Source organism: Tupaia chinensis, unplaced genomic scaffold, assembly GCF_000334495.1.
Source record: "Tupaia chinensis unplaced genomic scaffold, TupChi_1.0 Scaffold000076_1, whole genome shotgun sequence".
NCBI lineage: Eukaryota > Metazoa > Chordata > Mammalia > Scandentia > Tupaiidae > Tupaia > Tupaia belangeri.
This window is the reverse complement of record NW_006159536.1, coordinates 1,917,942-1,932,123: the sequence shown is the minus strand read 5'-3', so window position 1 is coordinate 1,932,123 and position 14,182 is coordinate 1,917,942. Positions and strand designations below refer to the sequence as shown.

General features: G+C 41.0%; 1 protein-coding gene across 1 annotated transcript in view; it reads left to right on the top strand.

Moving 5' to 3' along the window:
* Positions 1-14,182, top strand: part of ADAM23 (ADAM metallopeptidase domain 23) — a gene marked incomplete at its 5' end in the record, with an annotated part of 206,650 nt that overhangs the window by 103,701 nt on the left and 88,767 nt on the right. Inside the window, one exon of the mRNA XM_006142466.3 lies at positions 5,965-6,028. Coding sequence (XP_006142528.1) covers positions 5,965-6,028 — 64 coding nt within the window. The remainder of the gene's footprint in view (positions 1-5,964; positions 6,029-14,182) is intronic.

The following is a 14,182-nucleotide window of genomic DNA, read 5'->3' as shown; positions in this document are numbered from 1 at the left end:
GCCACCGGGTCCGGGACACGAACTGCGGTCGACTACGTGGGAGTCCAGCGACATAGCCATTACGCTAACTGCTGGTTCCCCCTAGAGCATGTTTTTTAACTTATGTAGAATGAATTTTCTTTGGAGGGTCTGAACAATTACTCATTCTGAATAATTATTTTGCTTCATTAGCCTACCCCAAAACTTCCCTTACCAGGATTGCTCCCAAAGAAAGCATATGGCTCTTTAAAGGATTTTTAAGATACTGGAGGTTGTTTAGACTTCTTGGTTAGTAATTTTTCTGGGTTCTAGGGATGATGGGAAGTAACTTTTCTAGTAGCCAGGATCCTTACCTTCTCTATAATGAGCCTCTTTGTAACAGAAGATATAAGCTTTTGGAAATGCTGACCACTTGGCTATTCATGTGTCTGCTTTCATTAAGCATGTGTATTTCAAATTCAAGGACTCCAACAAATATTTTTATTTATATAGGCAAAACCTTCCTAAGGCAAATTTCTCTGTGTATGAATTTCCAGTGCCTAGAAACAATAGCAACTCTGTATGTATATTTGCTGATCCTTATGAAATTCTTTGAACATAAATTTCTAAAAGATTTCTTCATGATACATCCTAAAATTAGGATGGTTTAGATAGTTTTTCAATAGCAAACAAGAAATCTTAGACTTCCCCACATATGGTCTAGTGAAAGTTGAGTAGCTTTCATAGACAGCCCTCATCCAAAGCACTGCATGGGAACCCAGGCCTCATCCGTCTTGTAGCTATGCCATCTGGAGTGTGTGGCTTCCAGGGTTGCCATGGAAAAGAGAGCTTAGGTAATCAGGCAGAGATTTTGGTGGTCACACCAGAGGGGCAGATGTCACTTTCCCCATGTCTCATAGCCAAAATCCACAGTCTTGGCCCTAATCTAACTGCTGGGAGGCTGCGACCTGTGGTCTTTGTGCTAGGAAGGGGAATAAAGGGATGTGTTAGATACACAGCACTGATTCTGCACTGTTCCTTTCAGCGACCTGATTCGTGGCTCATTTGCCATGTTTTGATAGTCTTCCCTGGATTTTGTTCTAGAGTTCAGCATCTTCAAGGTGCTTATCTTTCATATTTTGAGTAAAATCACAGTCAGTCTGATTTTTGAGTTCATGGTTTGTTTCATTTTCTTCCACTACTTTGGTAAAAGTGCATAGTCACCATAAAGTGCAGTAAGTGGGTTTAAGAGCGTCCTTGTTCTTCCATCTGGTTTTGAACTTCCAACCTACATTTAACTCTTTACTCCTATCTTTGACCAGATGACCTGCATAGGAAGCTTGGTTGTAGCCATAGTGTATAGCTTTTCTGTAACTTAAATGACGGGAGAAAGATGTTACTTTTAGAACTTAGGATGTTCAGAAACTCCCTCTTATCTGTTCTTGCAAGGTTTTGGACTCTGTAGAACCAAACACCCAATGGTTGATCAACAAAGTGAAATACCAGAGGGCCACATGATGACACAGGGGTAAAATGTGCAGTGCTTAGTGATGTTGATGCACGTGGGAAGGTCCTGGTTCATGTTCAGAGACCTTCCTGAGTATGCTAGACACATGCGTGCCTGTGATCTGGCGCTGATTGAGATTAGGGATAGATTGTGCATCAAGACCCTTTTGAGGGTGCCATCTCTCTGTCTCTCTCTCTTGCTCAGTCATGGAAGAAGTAAATAAACTTAAAAAAAGAGCAAACTAGCAGTTTATGTTTGGGTCCATGCTTGCTGAATAGATCAGTATTGACCTGTCAGAACATACTGTTTCCAATAAGAAGTTCTACTAGTTAAACTATTGGGAGCAGAGGTGAAGGAAAGGACTTGGAGAGCATCTCCAACAGAGATGGCCAGACAACTCATCTTCAGATATTCAGAAATACAGATTATCCATTCCTTCGTGACTGGGTGGCTGGAGACGCACTGCTGCATAGTTTAAATCTTCCTTTTCAGTGTTAATTTGTTCATCATCAAAAGTGCTTTTACTTCAACTTCACTTCAAGACAAATGATTAATCAGGTGACATTTCAGTTGGCATTAATTCACTTTCCGGGCGATTACAAATAGCATTATAGGGTGAGATGACCAATCTTGTGCATTGGCAATGATTTTGGCTAGTGTTAATGGCAGAGTCACATTCTTCTTTTTTTTCTGGCACATGGTGTAGGTCTGGCATATACCAAGTGTTGGTAGGTGTTCGCTTACCCAGCAAATATTGATCAAGGGCCTGCTGTGCATTAGGCATTATGCAGGGTACATGATGACTAAAGAAACAGATTCAAGGGAGGGATGGTTATGTCATAAGGAAGGAAAGGATAGAGCAAATGGGGATCTGTGCTATTTATGGGAGATAGAAGAGCCGAGTGGCCATGAGGAGGGGCATATGGTATTGTAGTGTTGTGTCTTTCTCAGTATTTGTTCCAGGCTCCCTGAAAATTTGCTTTTCTTTTTCTTTAATATTTCCAAATGTGGAAGATACTAGAAATAGGTATGGGCCAGGAGCAAAGAGGCTCTTTACAAGGGGAAATAGGATAATGAAAGTGACCTTTATCAGTTTGATGATTAATGGTTACAAGGCTGTTAACTGCCCTTGTAATTACAAGCAAAAGTAGTGATCTAAAATAACTTGTTTTCAATGCTTAGACAGGCTCTAGTGATTGTATGGTGGAGAATTTTCAAAATAATGAATTACCTGTAGAGAGACATATTAGAATGTAGTTAGGGAAATCTATTGGCCTCTTGGTGTTATGGAAGCTTTCCTCGGAGAAATGCTGCCTTCAATAGCCCTGTATATGTATGTCCACAGTGTGGGGAGCTGACTTAATTATCTTGCAATCAGAGGAGTTTCTGCATCTGTATTCCCATGCATCTAGAGTTAAATATTGCCATTATTTCTACTATTAGGTCATTGCAAATGTCACGACTCATTTTTCCATAGAAAAACACAGAAAAATAAATCAAGGCTTTTCCGAAACCCAATATTAGATTTTTAAGAGGGTATTAGTAGACATATCATAATTTAGATTCAAATGCAAAATTATCAACTAATACACATTTGATTTACGATTTCAATAAGAAATTACACCTAAAGTATAAACATCTTTTTTTTTTTAGAGATTTTTGCTGTAGGGTGCATGCACTAGTAGAAGAGACAGAGAAACAGAAAGGGAGAAATCACTCTCTGGGAAGATGGCCATGTTGTAATCCCCTCTTCTCTATTCTCCTCTCAGGATTTTGGGCACACACACACAAACATGCACAGCTTGAGTTTCAGGCCTCTGGGTCTGGGATTCTAACCATGATTGCCCACATGGGAATCCAATGATGTAATCATTACATCATCTGCTGGTCCCAGCACTTGCTTTTTGAAAAGTTTATTTATTTATTTCTCCCATGAGCAAGAAGACTGAGAGGCAGTACCTTCAACAGAATCTTGATGCTGCAGCCTACCTCTAGCTCCAGCCGCTGCTGGATTATGGGCATGTACACACATGCTGTACTCAGGAAGGTTGTTGGACATGAACTTGGAACCTTCCCATGTGGGAACCATGCAGAGTGCTGGGTTTTACTGCTGCACCACCATCTGACCCATTATCTGTCTTATTTCTGTGTGGTAGAGGTTGTCCTTCAGCACACACAGGACCATGTTGGACACAAGCATGAGGATCCCAGTTACCCTATAGAAGGCTCTGAATCAACCCTCTCTAGCCCTCTTCACTGGATCATTTTGCAGTGCATCAGATACAGCTCTCAACATGATGAAAGGTCATTGAATCCACCAGAACAGTACTTTAGTTAAAGAACATCATGGCTTTCTTTCCTTTTCTTTTCTTTTCTTTTCTTTTCTTTTCTTTTCTTTTTTTTCTTTTCTCTTCTTTTCTTCTTTTCTTTCTTTCTTTTTTTTTTTTTTAAAGAGAGATTTTTGCTATAGTGTGTGTGTGCTTGCTGGAGAGACAGAGAGACAGACAGAAAGCAAGAAATCACCCTTGGGGTGGAGGGGGTGATGGCCACACCACAATCCCTTTTCCTCCATTTTCCTCTCAGGATGTTGGGCATGCATGCACATGTGCCCAGTGTGAGTTTTAAGCTGCTGGGTTGAGAATTTGAACCGCAGTCAACTACCTGTGGGTCCACTGACATGTGAGACCATTACGCCATCTGCTGGTCCCAAGAATATCATGGCTTTCTAACAAGAAAACTAGTATTAGGCAGAACTGTAGAAAATCAGAAAGTCAGAGCAAGGAGAGACTGGAGGAATCTTTCGCTCAGCCCTTTGTTTTGCAGAAGACATAAAGACCTAAATTTAGGGTATTCGACTGGCTTAGGGAGGGACCTACTACGGTCCTTCAGTTACCATGAGCTGATACCTTTGTAGTCCTAGGATATATCAACTGTAAGCAATCAATAAATGTGTTATCACTTCTTACCATTATTACTAGTGGCAGAGTCCAAAGAGGAACCCAGATGCTCTAATAGTCTGGTGCTCTTTGGGAGGCACATTGTATAAAGAGAAAGTCAACATAAAAATAGAGAGGGTTATCTCCATGGGAAGGTTCTACATTCGTGTCCAGAAACGTCCTTGTATGCCTCTGGTGTGTACGTGTCCATTACCCAAAGCTAGCTGAAGCCGGGCAGTCCATCGCAGTGCTGAGACTCTGTTGGGTGGCAGCCTCTGTCTTACTTATGGAGGAAACAAGTAAACTAAAAAAGAAAAAAAAAAGGAAAAGAAAAATACTGACAGTCATACTGAGCATGTAGTGCTGATTTCTGGGCTAGCTATTATATATTTGTGGTCTCATTTAACCCTCAGAGTGTCCTGTGAGGTCCAGACTCTGACCACCTCAGTTGGACACACAAGTCAAGAAACTTGCCCATGGTCCCACCACTAATAAGGGGCTGAGCCAGGTTTTAAATTCTATCCTGTCTGACTTCAAAGTTTGTGTTTTTAGCCATTATTTTACATCAGAAGTTGGCCAGCTGCAGCCTACAGGCCAAAGGCAGCCATATCTGTTTTTGTACAGTCTACAAGCTAAGAATGTCTTTTATATTTTTTAGTGGTTGAAAAAGCCTAAATCATACATGGAAGTTATATGAAATTCACATGTCAGTGTCCATAAGTAGAGTTTTATCAGAACACAGCTATGTTCTGTTTACATATTGCATGGGTCACTTTTGGGATTCAGTGACAGAGTTGAGCAGTTGTGGCGGAGACCATATGACCCACAAAGACTGAAATATTTACTGCCTGGCCTTTATTTAAAAAATAAAAAGCTTACTGAGTCTTGTTTTATACTGTTCCTCAATGATTACGTTTTATGAAATTCTAGATATTATAAATAATGATCATTTATATGTTTAATATAATCATGGAATTTCTATAGATCCTGTCTCCTCTTGACATGTGCCTATTAGTTTGTTCACTATTAATTAACATATTAATCAGATGCTAAATAATGTGTATAAGAGAGGAGTTCACCCTTATGGTATCTGTGTCTCCTTTTTTTATTTTTTTTGAGAAATTTTTGCTATAGGGTGCATGCACTTGCCAGAAAGACAGAGAGACAGAAAGCGAGAAATCACCCACTGGGGGGATGGCCACACCACAATTCCTTCTCCTCCATTCTCTTCTCGGGATCTTTGGCACACATGCACATGTGCCCAGTGTGAGTTTAAGCCACTGGGTCCAGGACTTGAACCGTGATCGACTACATGGGAGTTCAGCGACATAGACATTACGCCAACTGCTGGTCCCTCTTTGTCTTATTTAACAGACTCAGGAATTCTTTGTTATGGGATAAGGTTTGAGGCTCTTGATGAGACCCTGTTTTTGTCGTGACTATGAGCTGACTGCCCTGTTTGTGGTTTGTGTTCCCCTCATGTTTATTGAGCTATTTTTAACCTTGTAAGTGACTTAGATGCAGAAATCACTCTATTTTCTTTCTTTCTTTTTCTTTTTTTAGTGGTTTGCTGTCTTCTGATTATGTGGAGATTCACTATGAAAACGGGAAGCCACAGTACTCTAAGGTATGGTTAATGGCATCTGGAGGTCCTATAGTGTAATTATTCTTATCGTAGGATGAATTGATGCAACTGCATTGTTTTGATGACTGTCTCAATAAAGGCTCCTGTCCTTTTATACCAGAGCACTGTTTCAGGTGAGGAGATAGTTCTTTCGATTTGCTGAAGGTTTGAGATAACAGAAATGCGATATATTCAGGACAATAAAGAAATGTTTATTGTTTTGATTATAAATATAGTTCTTTATAAAATAGTATGATGAGCTATAGAGTCCATATCAGCACCTTAAAGCAGAAGAAGGGGACCCAGGTTCGTGATCGTTGAATCTGGATAGTAAGGCTGAATGGACTGTTAGAATGACTGTTTAGTGCAAGTCATTTTGGTGCCCAAGAGGAGAAGCAGAGGGCAGGTGGGGAAAGTAAGTGCTGGGGAGTTCTTTCCCTCTTAATCTTCACAGCACGTCTGTGAGGTAAATATCATGATTCCTGTTGTATGAAAGAAACAATTGAGGCAGAGAGGGCAAACGACCTGCTCCAGGTCACTGCCCATTGCTGTTGGGTTATCAGGAAAGTCATGACATATTTTTGCATTAAAAAAAAAATGGAGAAATACGTCATGACTTTCCCAACAACTGGCTATATAATGGGAACAGGGGACTTGATTTCCTTCAGTCAGAGATTAGCTTTTCTTCTCTTCATGGAGGATCAGTAAGGTGCAAGTGGGTTTAGATGAAAGGAAAGATGATTTGTAGGTAAGAAACACAGTGATCTCCACTGATCAGAGTGCAAATCCCCGGAATGGCTCCAGAAGGAAACTGATTTTTCGGCAGTCAACAGAGTGCCACGAAGCCTCTGCAATGTCCATGGATCCCGCAGGCATTGGAGAGGCAGCAGAGGGAAACAAAACGAGGTGGGGGAAATGTCACTGCATTTGTTTTTTTCCTACATTGCTAATGAGTGTCAGCATAAAAGTGGCACCTTTCATGTGTGGACTTGCTGAGTCGTGCTGTAGAGAGCTGAGAATTCCCGTCTGATAGCCTCTCAACATGTATTTATCAGGGGCCTGACTTGTAAATACTGCCCAGGGGTCATGGAATTTCTTGGGATTTATGAGTGTCCAATTAGCAGTGGGGACATTTGTAGGGGATGTATATTTCGACCTTTGAATGGTATGCCACAGAGTCAGAATTTCATATATTATTCTTACTATTCGACAGGTCTTGCCTTAGGTGGCATCTTGGAGACTGTCGAATCTCCCTAAAAGTTAATGCTGTGGAAAGAGAGCAGAAATGCTAAGTCAAGCGCGGGAATGGCACTTCCTGGCATTTGTACAAACCACAGCTTCTGTCAGTCGTGCCAGTACCCTGGGCACTGCAGATGCTGAATCATGAGCTTGGAGTAGCAGAGATCTCATGGGAACTTTATAGACTCAGCAAATGAGCCACCTTTGTGGGCCACCGCAACCTGGTCCAAACTTCTCACTCAGGAGTTCAGTCCATTCTTTTTTTTTCTTTTTTAGAAGCAGAATAGCCAATGGGCCTCCAGAGGTCAATTGAGGTCCCAAAAGGAAGCTTTCACAGTAGTAAGACTCTAAATCTCATATCAGTTGTAACTGAAATTTAAAACAAAAGGTTTTCCAGTTTTGACAAAAGAAGTTGCATTCACTGTGGTTTGTTCTCGTGTCCATTGTTTTTCTCTCATTTATGATCAATTTTCTCTAAAAAGCTCATATACTTAAATTTACTTGCCTCATAGATTATAAATTAATGGTATCAGTCTATTTTTTGTATGTCTGCATTTATATGGACACCAAAAATAGCCAAGATAAGATGTTACACATTATCCTCTAGTAGGGTTTTTAGAAATCTTATTGATATTGTAAATATTTTATAATGTATTAAATAATCTTCTAAACTTTTATTTTAAAAACTGCATAATTTTCTTTCTAATTCATTTGTAATAACTTGTTCCAAATCCTATCCTAGTAGATATTTAGATTGGTTCTAATTTTTCACTGTACATAAAACTCTGTGGAGAGGCCTTTCAGTTACATTTTGAGCACATCCTTAATAATTGCTTAAGGATTCATTCCATTCTATTCTATTCTATTCTATTCTATTCTATTCTATTCTATTCTATTCTATTCTATTCTATTCTATTCTATCCTATCCTATCCTATCCTATCCTATCCTATCCTATCCTATCCTATTCTTGCTTTTCTGTTCTGTGCCTTTGGTATTATGACAACAGACTGTTACCAAGACAGGGTCAAAAGTTTGTTTAATTTATTGGTCTACTTTGCTGATGAGCTTTATTCAAACTAAGTTAATTTTGAGCATTTTGGCTCTTTTTTTTTGAGAGGTTTTTGGTATAGGGCACGTGCACTTGCCAGAAAGATAGAGACAGAAAGTGAGAAATCACCCCCCAAGGGGATGGCCACGCCGCAATCTCTTCTCCATTCTCTTTTCGGGATCTTGGGCACGCATGCACATGCACCCAGGGTGAGTTTAAGGCACCGGGTCTGGGACTGAAACTGAGGTCGACTACATGGGAGTCCAGCGACATAGCCATTATGCCAACTGCTGGTCCCAGCATTTCAGTTCTTATATAAGGAGTAGGCATCAATATAATACTGTAAAAGTACTTTTCAAATTTAGTATATTTCTGTTAAATTCCTTCTAGATGAACCATTAATACAAATGTTAAAGTACTTGCTGATACTTTGATTTCTCTTCTCTTTGTAAAAGGAACTACTGCCCGGTTGGCAGTGGGTGATGATAGACTCTAGGTAGATGGAGTGCCTCATCCTGATGTCTGTCTGCCTTCTTACTCTTTATCATTGCTGGGGGGTAGAGAGGAAGTCCTTTCCCAGCTCTCTTTCCTTGTCCTGTCTTCTCCCTGTCCCCTTGTTCATTCTTGCCCAGGGAACAAGGAGCCACTTAGCTGATAGGAAAGGAATAGAGTGTGTCTGAGCCACTTCCTTCCTTAAAAAAATATTTTTTTTGATAGGATCCCCCTCCTTGTAGGAAGAGCACATTCTGTCCACTTTCATATACTCTAAGTTGTGTGGAGGAAGACCTTGTGTTTGCTGGTATGTGGTGGTTTAGGTTGTCCTGTGTTGTCTCTGACCTGAGTGGGGAAGCCTGGCTCACTCAGGGCTGTGGCTTTAGCAGGCCTATTAGATTCTCAGGTAATCCCCTCCTCCAGTGTAGTTCTATCAGAAATGAAGGTGATATTTTGATCTCTGTTTTGCTCCTATGTTACTCTCTTATTTGACTTTAAACTTGGATGGGTCCCACTTCACACCCACAAGGATGGCTGTACTAAAAAAAGATGCATAATGACAAATGCTGGTGAGATTGTTGAGAAACCGGAAACTCATACCCTGCTTGTGGGCCTGGACAATGATATTGCTGCTTTGTGGGACACTTTGACAGTTTCTCAGAGAGTTCAACTGAGTTACCATATCACCTAGCAATTCCAGTCTTGGGTATATATATCCAAGTGAATTAAAAACAGATGTCTGGCCCAGCCCTGGTGGGTGCCAGGGCTATGCTGCCAACGCTGGAGCCATATGGGCAGGCCTTGAGTTTGGATTCTGGGTTTACCAGAACAAGTCAGGCGTGCCCATAATGTGCCCATGACCCTGGATGCCTGGAAGACTGGGAAGAGGACTGAAATGAAGAGATCCTGTCATGGATCTGGGTCCCTCTTTCTTTCTCTCTATGTCTGTTTCTCTGTCTCTCATGTAAGAAATAAATGAGTGAACTTTTGAAAACAAAAAAAGTGGTTTTAACAAAACGTATGTGCACACAGACACCTGTATATAAATGTTCATAGCAGCATTGTTCATGATAACCAAAAAGTGGAAACAACTCAGAAGTCCTTCAATTAATGATTGGGTAAAGACTGGATAAATTTCCTTCAATTGATGATGGATAAATGACTGTGGTATATCCACACAGTGGGATTACTATTCAGCCATAGAGACTGATACATGCTACAACACAGATGAATCTTCTAAGTCTTATGCTAAGTGAAAAAAGCCAGACATGAAGGACAAGCTGCTGTGCAAAACGTCTAGAATAGGCAGGTCCACAGAGACAGAAAGTAGATTAGTGGTTGCCAGGGACTGGTGGGCTAGGGGAATAGAAAAGTGGTACAGGATTTCTTTTTGGGGTGCTGAAAATTTCTAAAATTACATAGTGGTGATGGTTGCACAATTCTATGGATATGCTAAAAACCACTGTGTTTTACACTGAAGAAGGGTAAATAGGGCCAGCAGATGGTGTAGCAGTTACATCACTGGACTCCCACACGGTCAACCACAGTTCGAGTCTTACAGCTTACAACTCACGCTGGGTGTGTATGTGTGTGTGCCCAAGATCCCAGGAGGAGAATGGAGAAGGAATTGCTGTGTGGCCATCTCTTCCTTGGGGGGAGGGGGTGATTTCTCACTTTTCCCTCTCATTGTCTCTGTCTTTGTCTATCTGGTGAGCACACAAAAAATTTGTTTATGGAGGCAAAAACCCCTTTTAAAAAAGGATGAATTTTATACTTTGTAAAATATAGCTCAAAGGGAAAAAATAACTCTCAGGTGGAGAATGTGGTTTATCTATCTACCCCCTTCAACAAACGAGCATCCTTTGAAACATCTGTCACTTAGACTCATGAGTAAACTAATACTGATTTACTCAGCACAGTGTGCCCTCCAAATCCATCCATGTAAATATCAGGATCTCCTTTTTCAAGGCTGGATAGTGTTTCATTATGTGTGTGTATGTATATACACACATACATACATACATAATGTATGTATAAATACACATGTAGGTGTACACACATGTATATATAAACACACATATACATATAGGTATGTGTATACATACTTATACCTATATGTATGTGTAGCAAAATAAGCCAGATACAGTAAGAAAAATAGTGCATGATCTCACTTATATGTGAAATCTTAAAAAGTTGAATATATAGAAACAGAGTATAGAACAGTGGTTACCAGGGGTAGGGGGTGGGAATGGGGGTACAGGTCACAGGGTACAGAGTTGCAATTGTATAGGATAAAAATCTAGAGATCTAATGTACAGCCCGAGGCCCATAGTCAATAATGTGTACTGTATGATAGAAATTTGCCTAGAGTAGATTTTAGGTGTTCTTACTCCACGCTGTGTGAAGTGATAAGATGCTGAGTTGCTTGACTGCGGTCACCGTTTCACTATATATATGTACAACTGTGTACCACAAGGTGACAATTGGGGTAATGACTGCAAACACGATGGCGGCCCCATGGATGGTAGTAGGCTAAACCACATAGCCTAAGTGTGTAGGAGGCTGTGTCATCATGGTTTGTGTTAAGTGCATGCTATGATGTTTGCTCTATGAGAAACCCACCCAATGACACATTTCTCAGAACATATCCCTGTCATTGAGTGATGAATGACTGAATGTTAAAACATTAGGGCTGACTCTGTGGTGCAGTGGGAATGTGCTGCTCAAGAGGAGCTGGATCCCACATGGTGACCTTGTGAATCCCTAGTCAGGTCTGCATGAAACGTGGCAGACACACATGAGTGCCTGAGATCTGACAGGCCAGAGAACTACAGGAACGTGTTCATCTCTTTCTTTCTCTTAATCTCTCTTTCATGTGCATGCACACATACTCTGTCATGAGTATAGAATGAAAAATGAAAACAAAGCTCATTTTGTATCTCTTAGATATATAGTTTTACAAAATCAAACCAGACCAAAGCAGAAATTGGTTTTGCCCTTATTATTCTTTAAGAGTGACTTAGTGGGGGACCACCAACAGTTAGCGTAATGGCTATGTTGCTGGACTCCCATGTAGTCGCCCACGGTTCGCGTCCCAGACCCGGTGGCTTAAAACTCCGGGCGCATGTGGATGTGTGCCCAAGATCCCGAGAGAAGAATGGAAGAGAAGGGATTGTGGTGTAGCCATCCCCCCTGGGGGGTGATTTCTTGCTTTCTCGCTTTCTATTTCTCTGTCTCTGTCTGTCTGATGAGCACACGCGCCCCATAGCAAAAACCTCTCAAAAAAAAAAAAAAAAAAAAAGAGGGACCTAGGGGAAACTGGGCCAGCCTGTGTTATGGGGTTTAGGTGGTTGAATCCCTCATGGTCAACTGTCTGGGTCGAGTTCCAGACCTGTGAGCCTGAAGAACATACTGGGAGGGCTGGCAAGTGGCGTCGTGGTTAAGGGCGCTGCACTCCCACATGGCTGACCATGGTTTGAGTCCCAGACCTGGTGACTTGCTTTCTCACTTTCTCTCTTTCTCTGCTCCTCTCCGGTCAGATTAAAATAAATAAATAAATAAGTAAAGTTAAATAAAATAATTCTTTTTTAAAAAAATAATATGCTGGGTGCCTAGGTTTGTGTGCCCCAAATCCTGAAAGGTGGAAGAAATGGAGGAGAAAAGATTACGGTGTGGTTGTTCCCCAATGGGGGTGTTTTCTCACTTCCTCCCTCCCTCTCTCTCTCTCTCTGTCACTCCCTGGCAAGCACACATGTCCTGTAGAATGTTCTGGAGCTGGTTAAACATCAGTGTACCAGAGATAAAAGTCCCTGCCCTCGTGGGTCCTGTTTAGTTCTTTCCTTTGTTCTTTTCTTTATCAATATATCCACACCGCCCTTTTAGGCTGTTCTTTGTGTTTTCCTTATCAAATCTCTCTTATTTTCTGAAGTCTTTTTTTTCTTGGCAAGAGAAGAGCAGGATTATTGTTGGTTGAGTGTGTGACGTGGGGAGGTGCAGAGCACACAAGGAGATAATGCAGAGTGTCCTGTAAACCCCGTCCAGTATATGAGTAGGAAGGCGGGGGTGGGCACCGCACAGCGCACAGCGAGCCAGAGTCTGGCAGCGGTGCCAGTATTGGAGCCGAGGTGTTTTCAACTGCTTATGTCTGCCTGTCTTCTCTCTGACTTTTTCTTTCTTTCTTTTTTTCTTCCTTTCTTTTTGTTCTTTTCCTTTTTTCCCATTGTCTCTTCCTTTATTAATAGTTTATGAAAAATTTCCAACTATTTTTCTCCATCTGTTTTTATTTCTTTTCTTTTGGAGAGGTTTTTGCCATAGGGCGTGTGTGCTTGCCAGACAGACAGAGAGAGAGAGACAGAGAGACAGAAAGCAAGAAATCACCCCCCAGGGGGGATGGCCATGCCACAATCCCTTCTCCTCCATTCTCCTCTCGGGATCTTGGGCACGCACGCACACGCGCCCGGCGTGAGTTTAAGTCACCGGGTCTGGGACGCGAACCACGGTGGACTATGTGGGAATCCAGGGACATAGTTATTACGCTAACTGCTGGTCCCTATTTCTTTTCTTTTTCTCTCACTTTTCCATAGCTGGGTTTAAAGATTGACATTAGTGCCTTATTCTTCACCAGAAGTTAGATATTTAAAGTTCATATTTCCACATGTACACTAAATCAAAATGGCTCTTAATTGTACGTACACTAGTCTTAATTTTTCTAGTCTTTTAACTTAGTAGCCAGTTTTTTTTCCTTTTAAATTCCTCACTACTGGGTAAATAACAAACTATTTAAGTAATAATAGGAGTAAGAAACTATTCATACTAAAGAACTTTTATTAGATGCAAGATTATCAGTTACTTAAAATTTGAAGGTAGAGGTAAAATTATTGTTAATCATTCAAAATATTATTGCCCTTCCTAGCAATATTCTTAGTAGATTATAGAATCTGAAGGGATTTTGGGGCTAAAAAAAGTGTCCCAGGAGAGGCCAACAGTTGATGTGGTGGTTAAGGTGCTGGATTCCCACATGACTGACGGTGGTTCAAGTTCTGGACCTGGCGGCTTGAGACTTGCACTGGGTGCATGTGCGTGCATACCCAAAATCCTAAGAGGAGAATGGAGGAGAAGGGACTGTGGCATGGCGATTCCCCCTGGTGGGTAATTTTTCACTTTCTCACTCACTGTCTCTCTGATGAGTGCATGCACCCTATGGCAAAAACCTAAAGAAAAAAAATGTCCCATGAAATCAAGAAAGCAGATGACACTGGCTCCTCACAAAGCTATTTTAAGTCAGAATTGTATAATTTTTATGAACTATTAAAATTTTATATGACAGTGGTACAGCCAACTGTTCTAATACTTTATTAAGTAAGATACAAGAACGTTC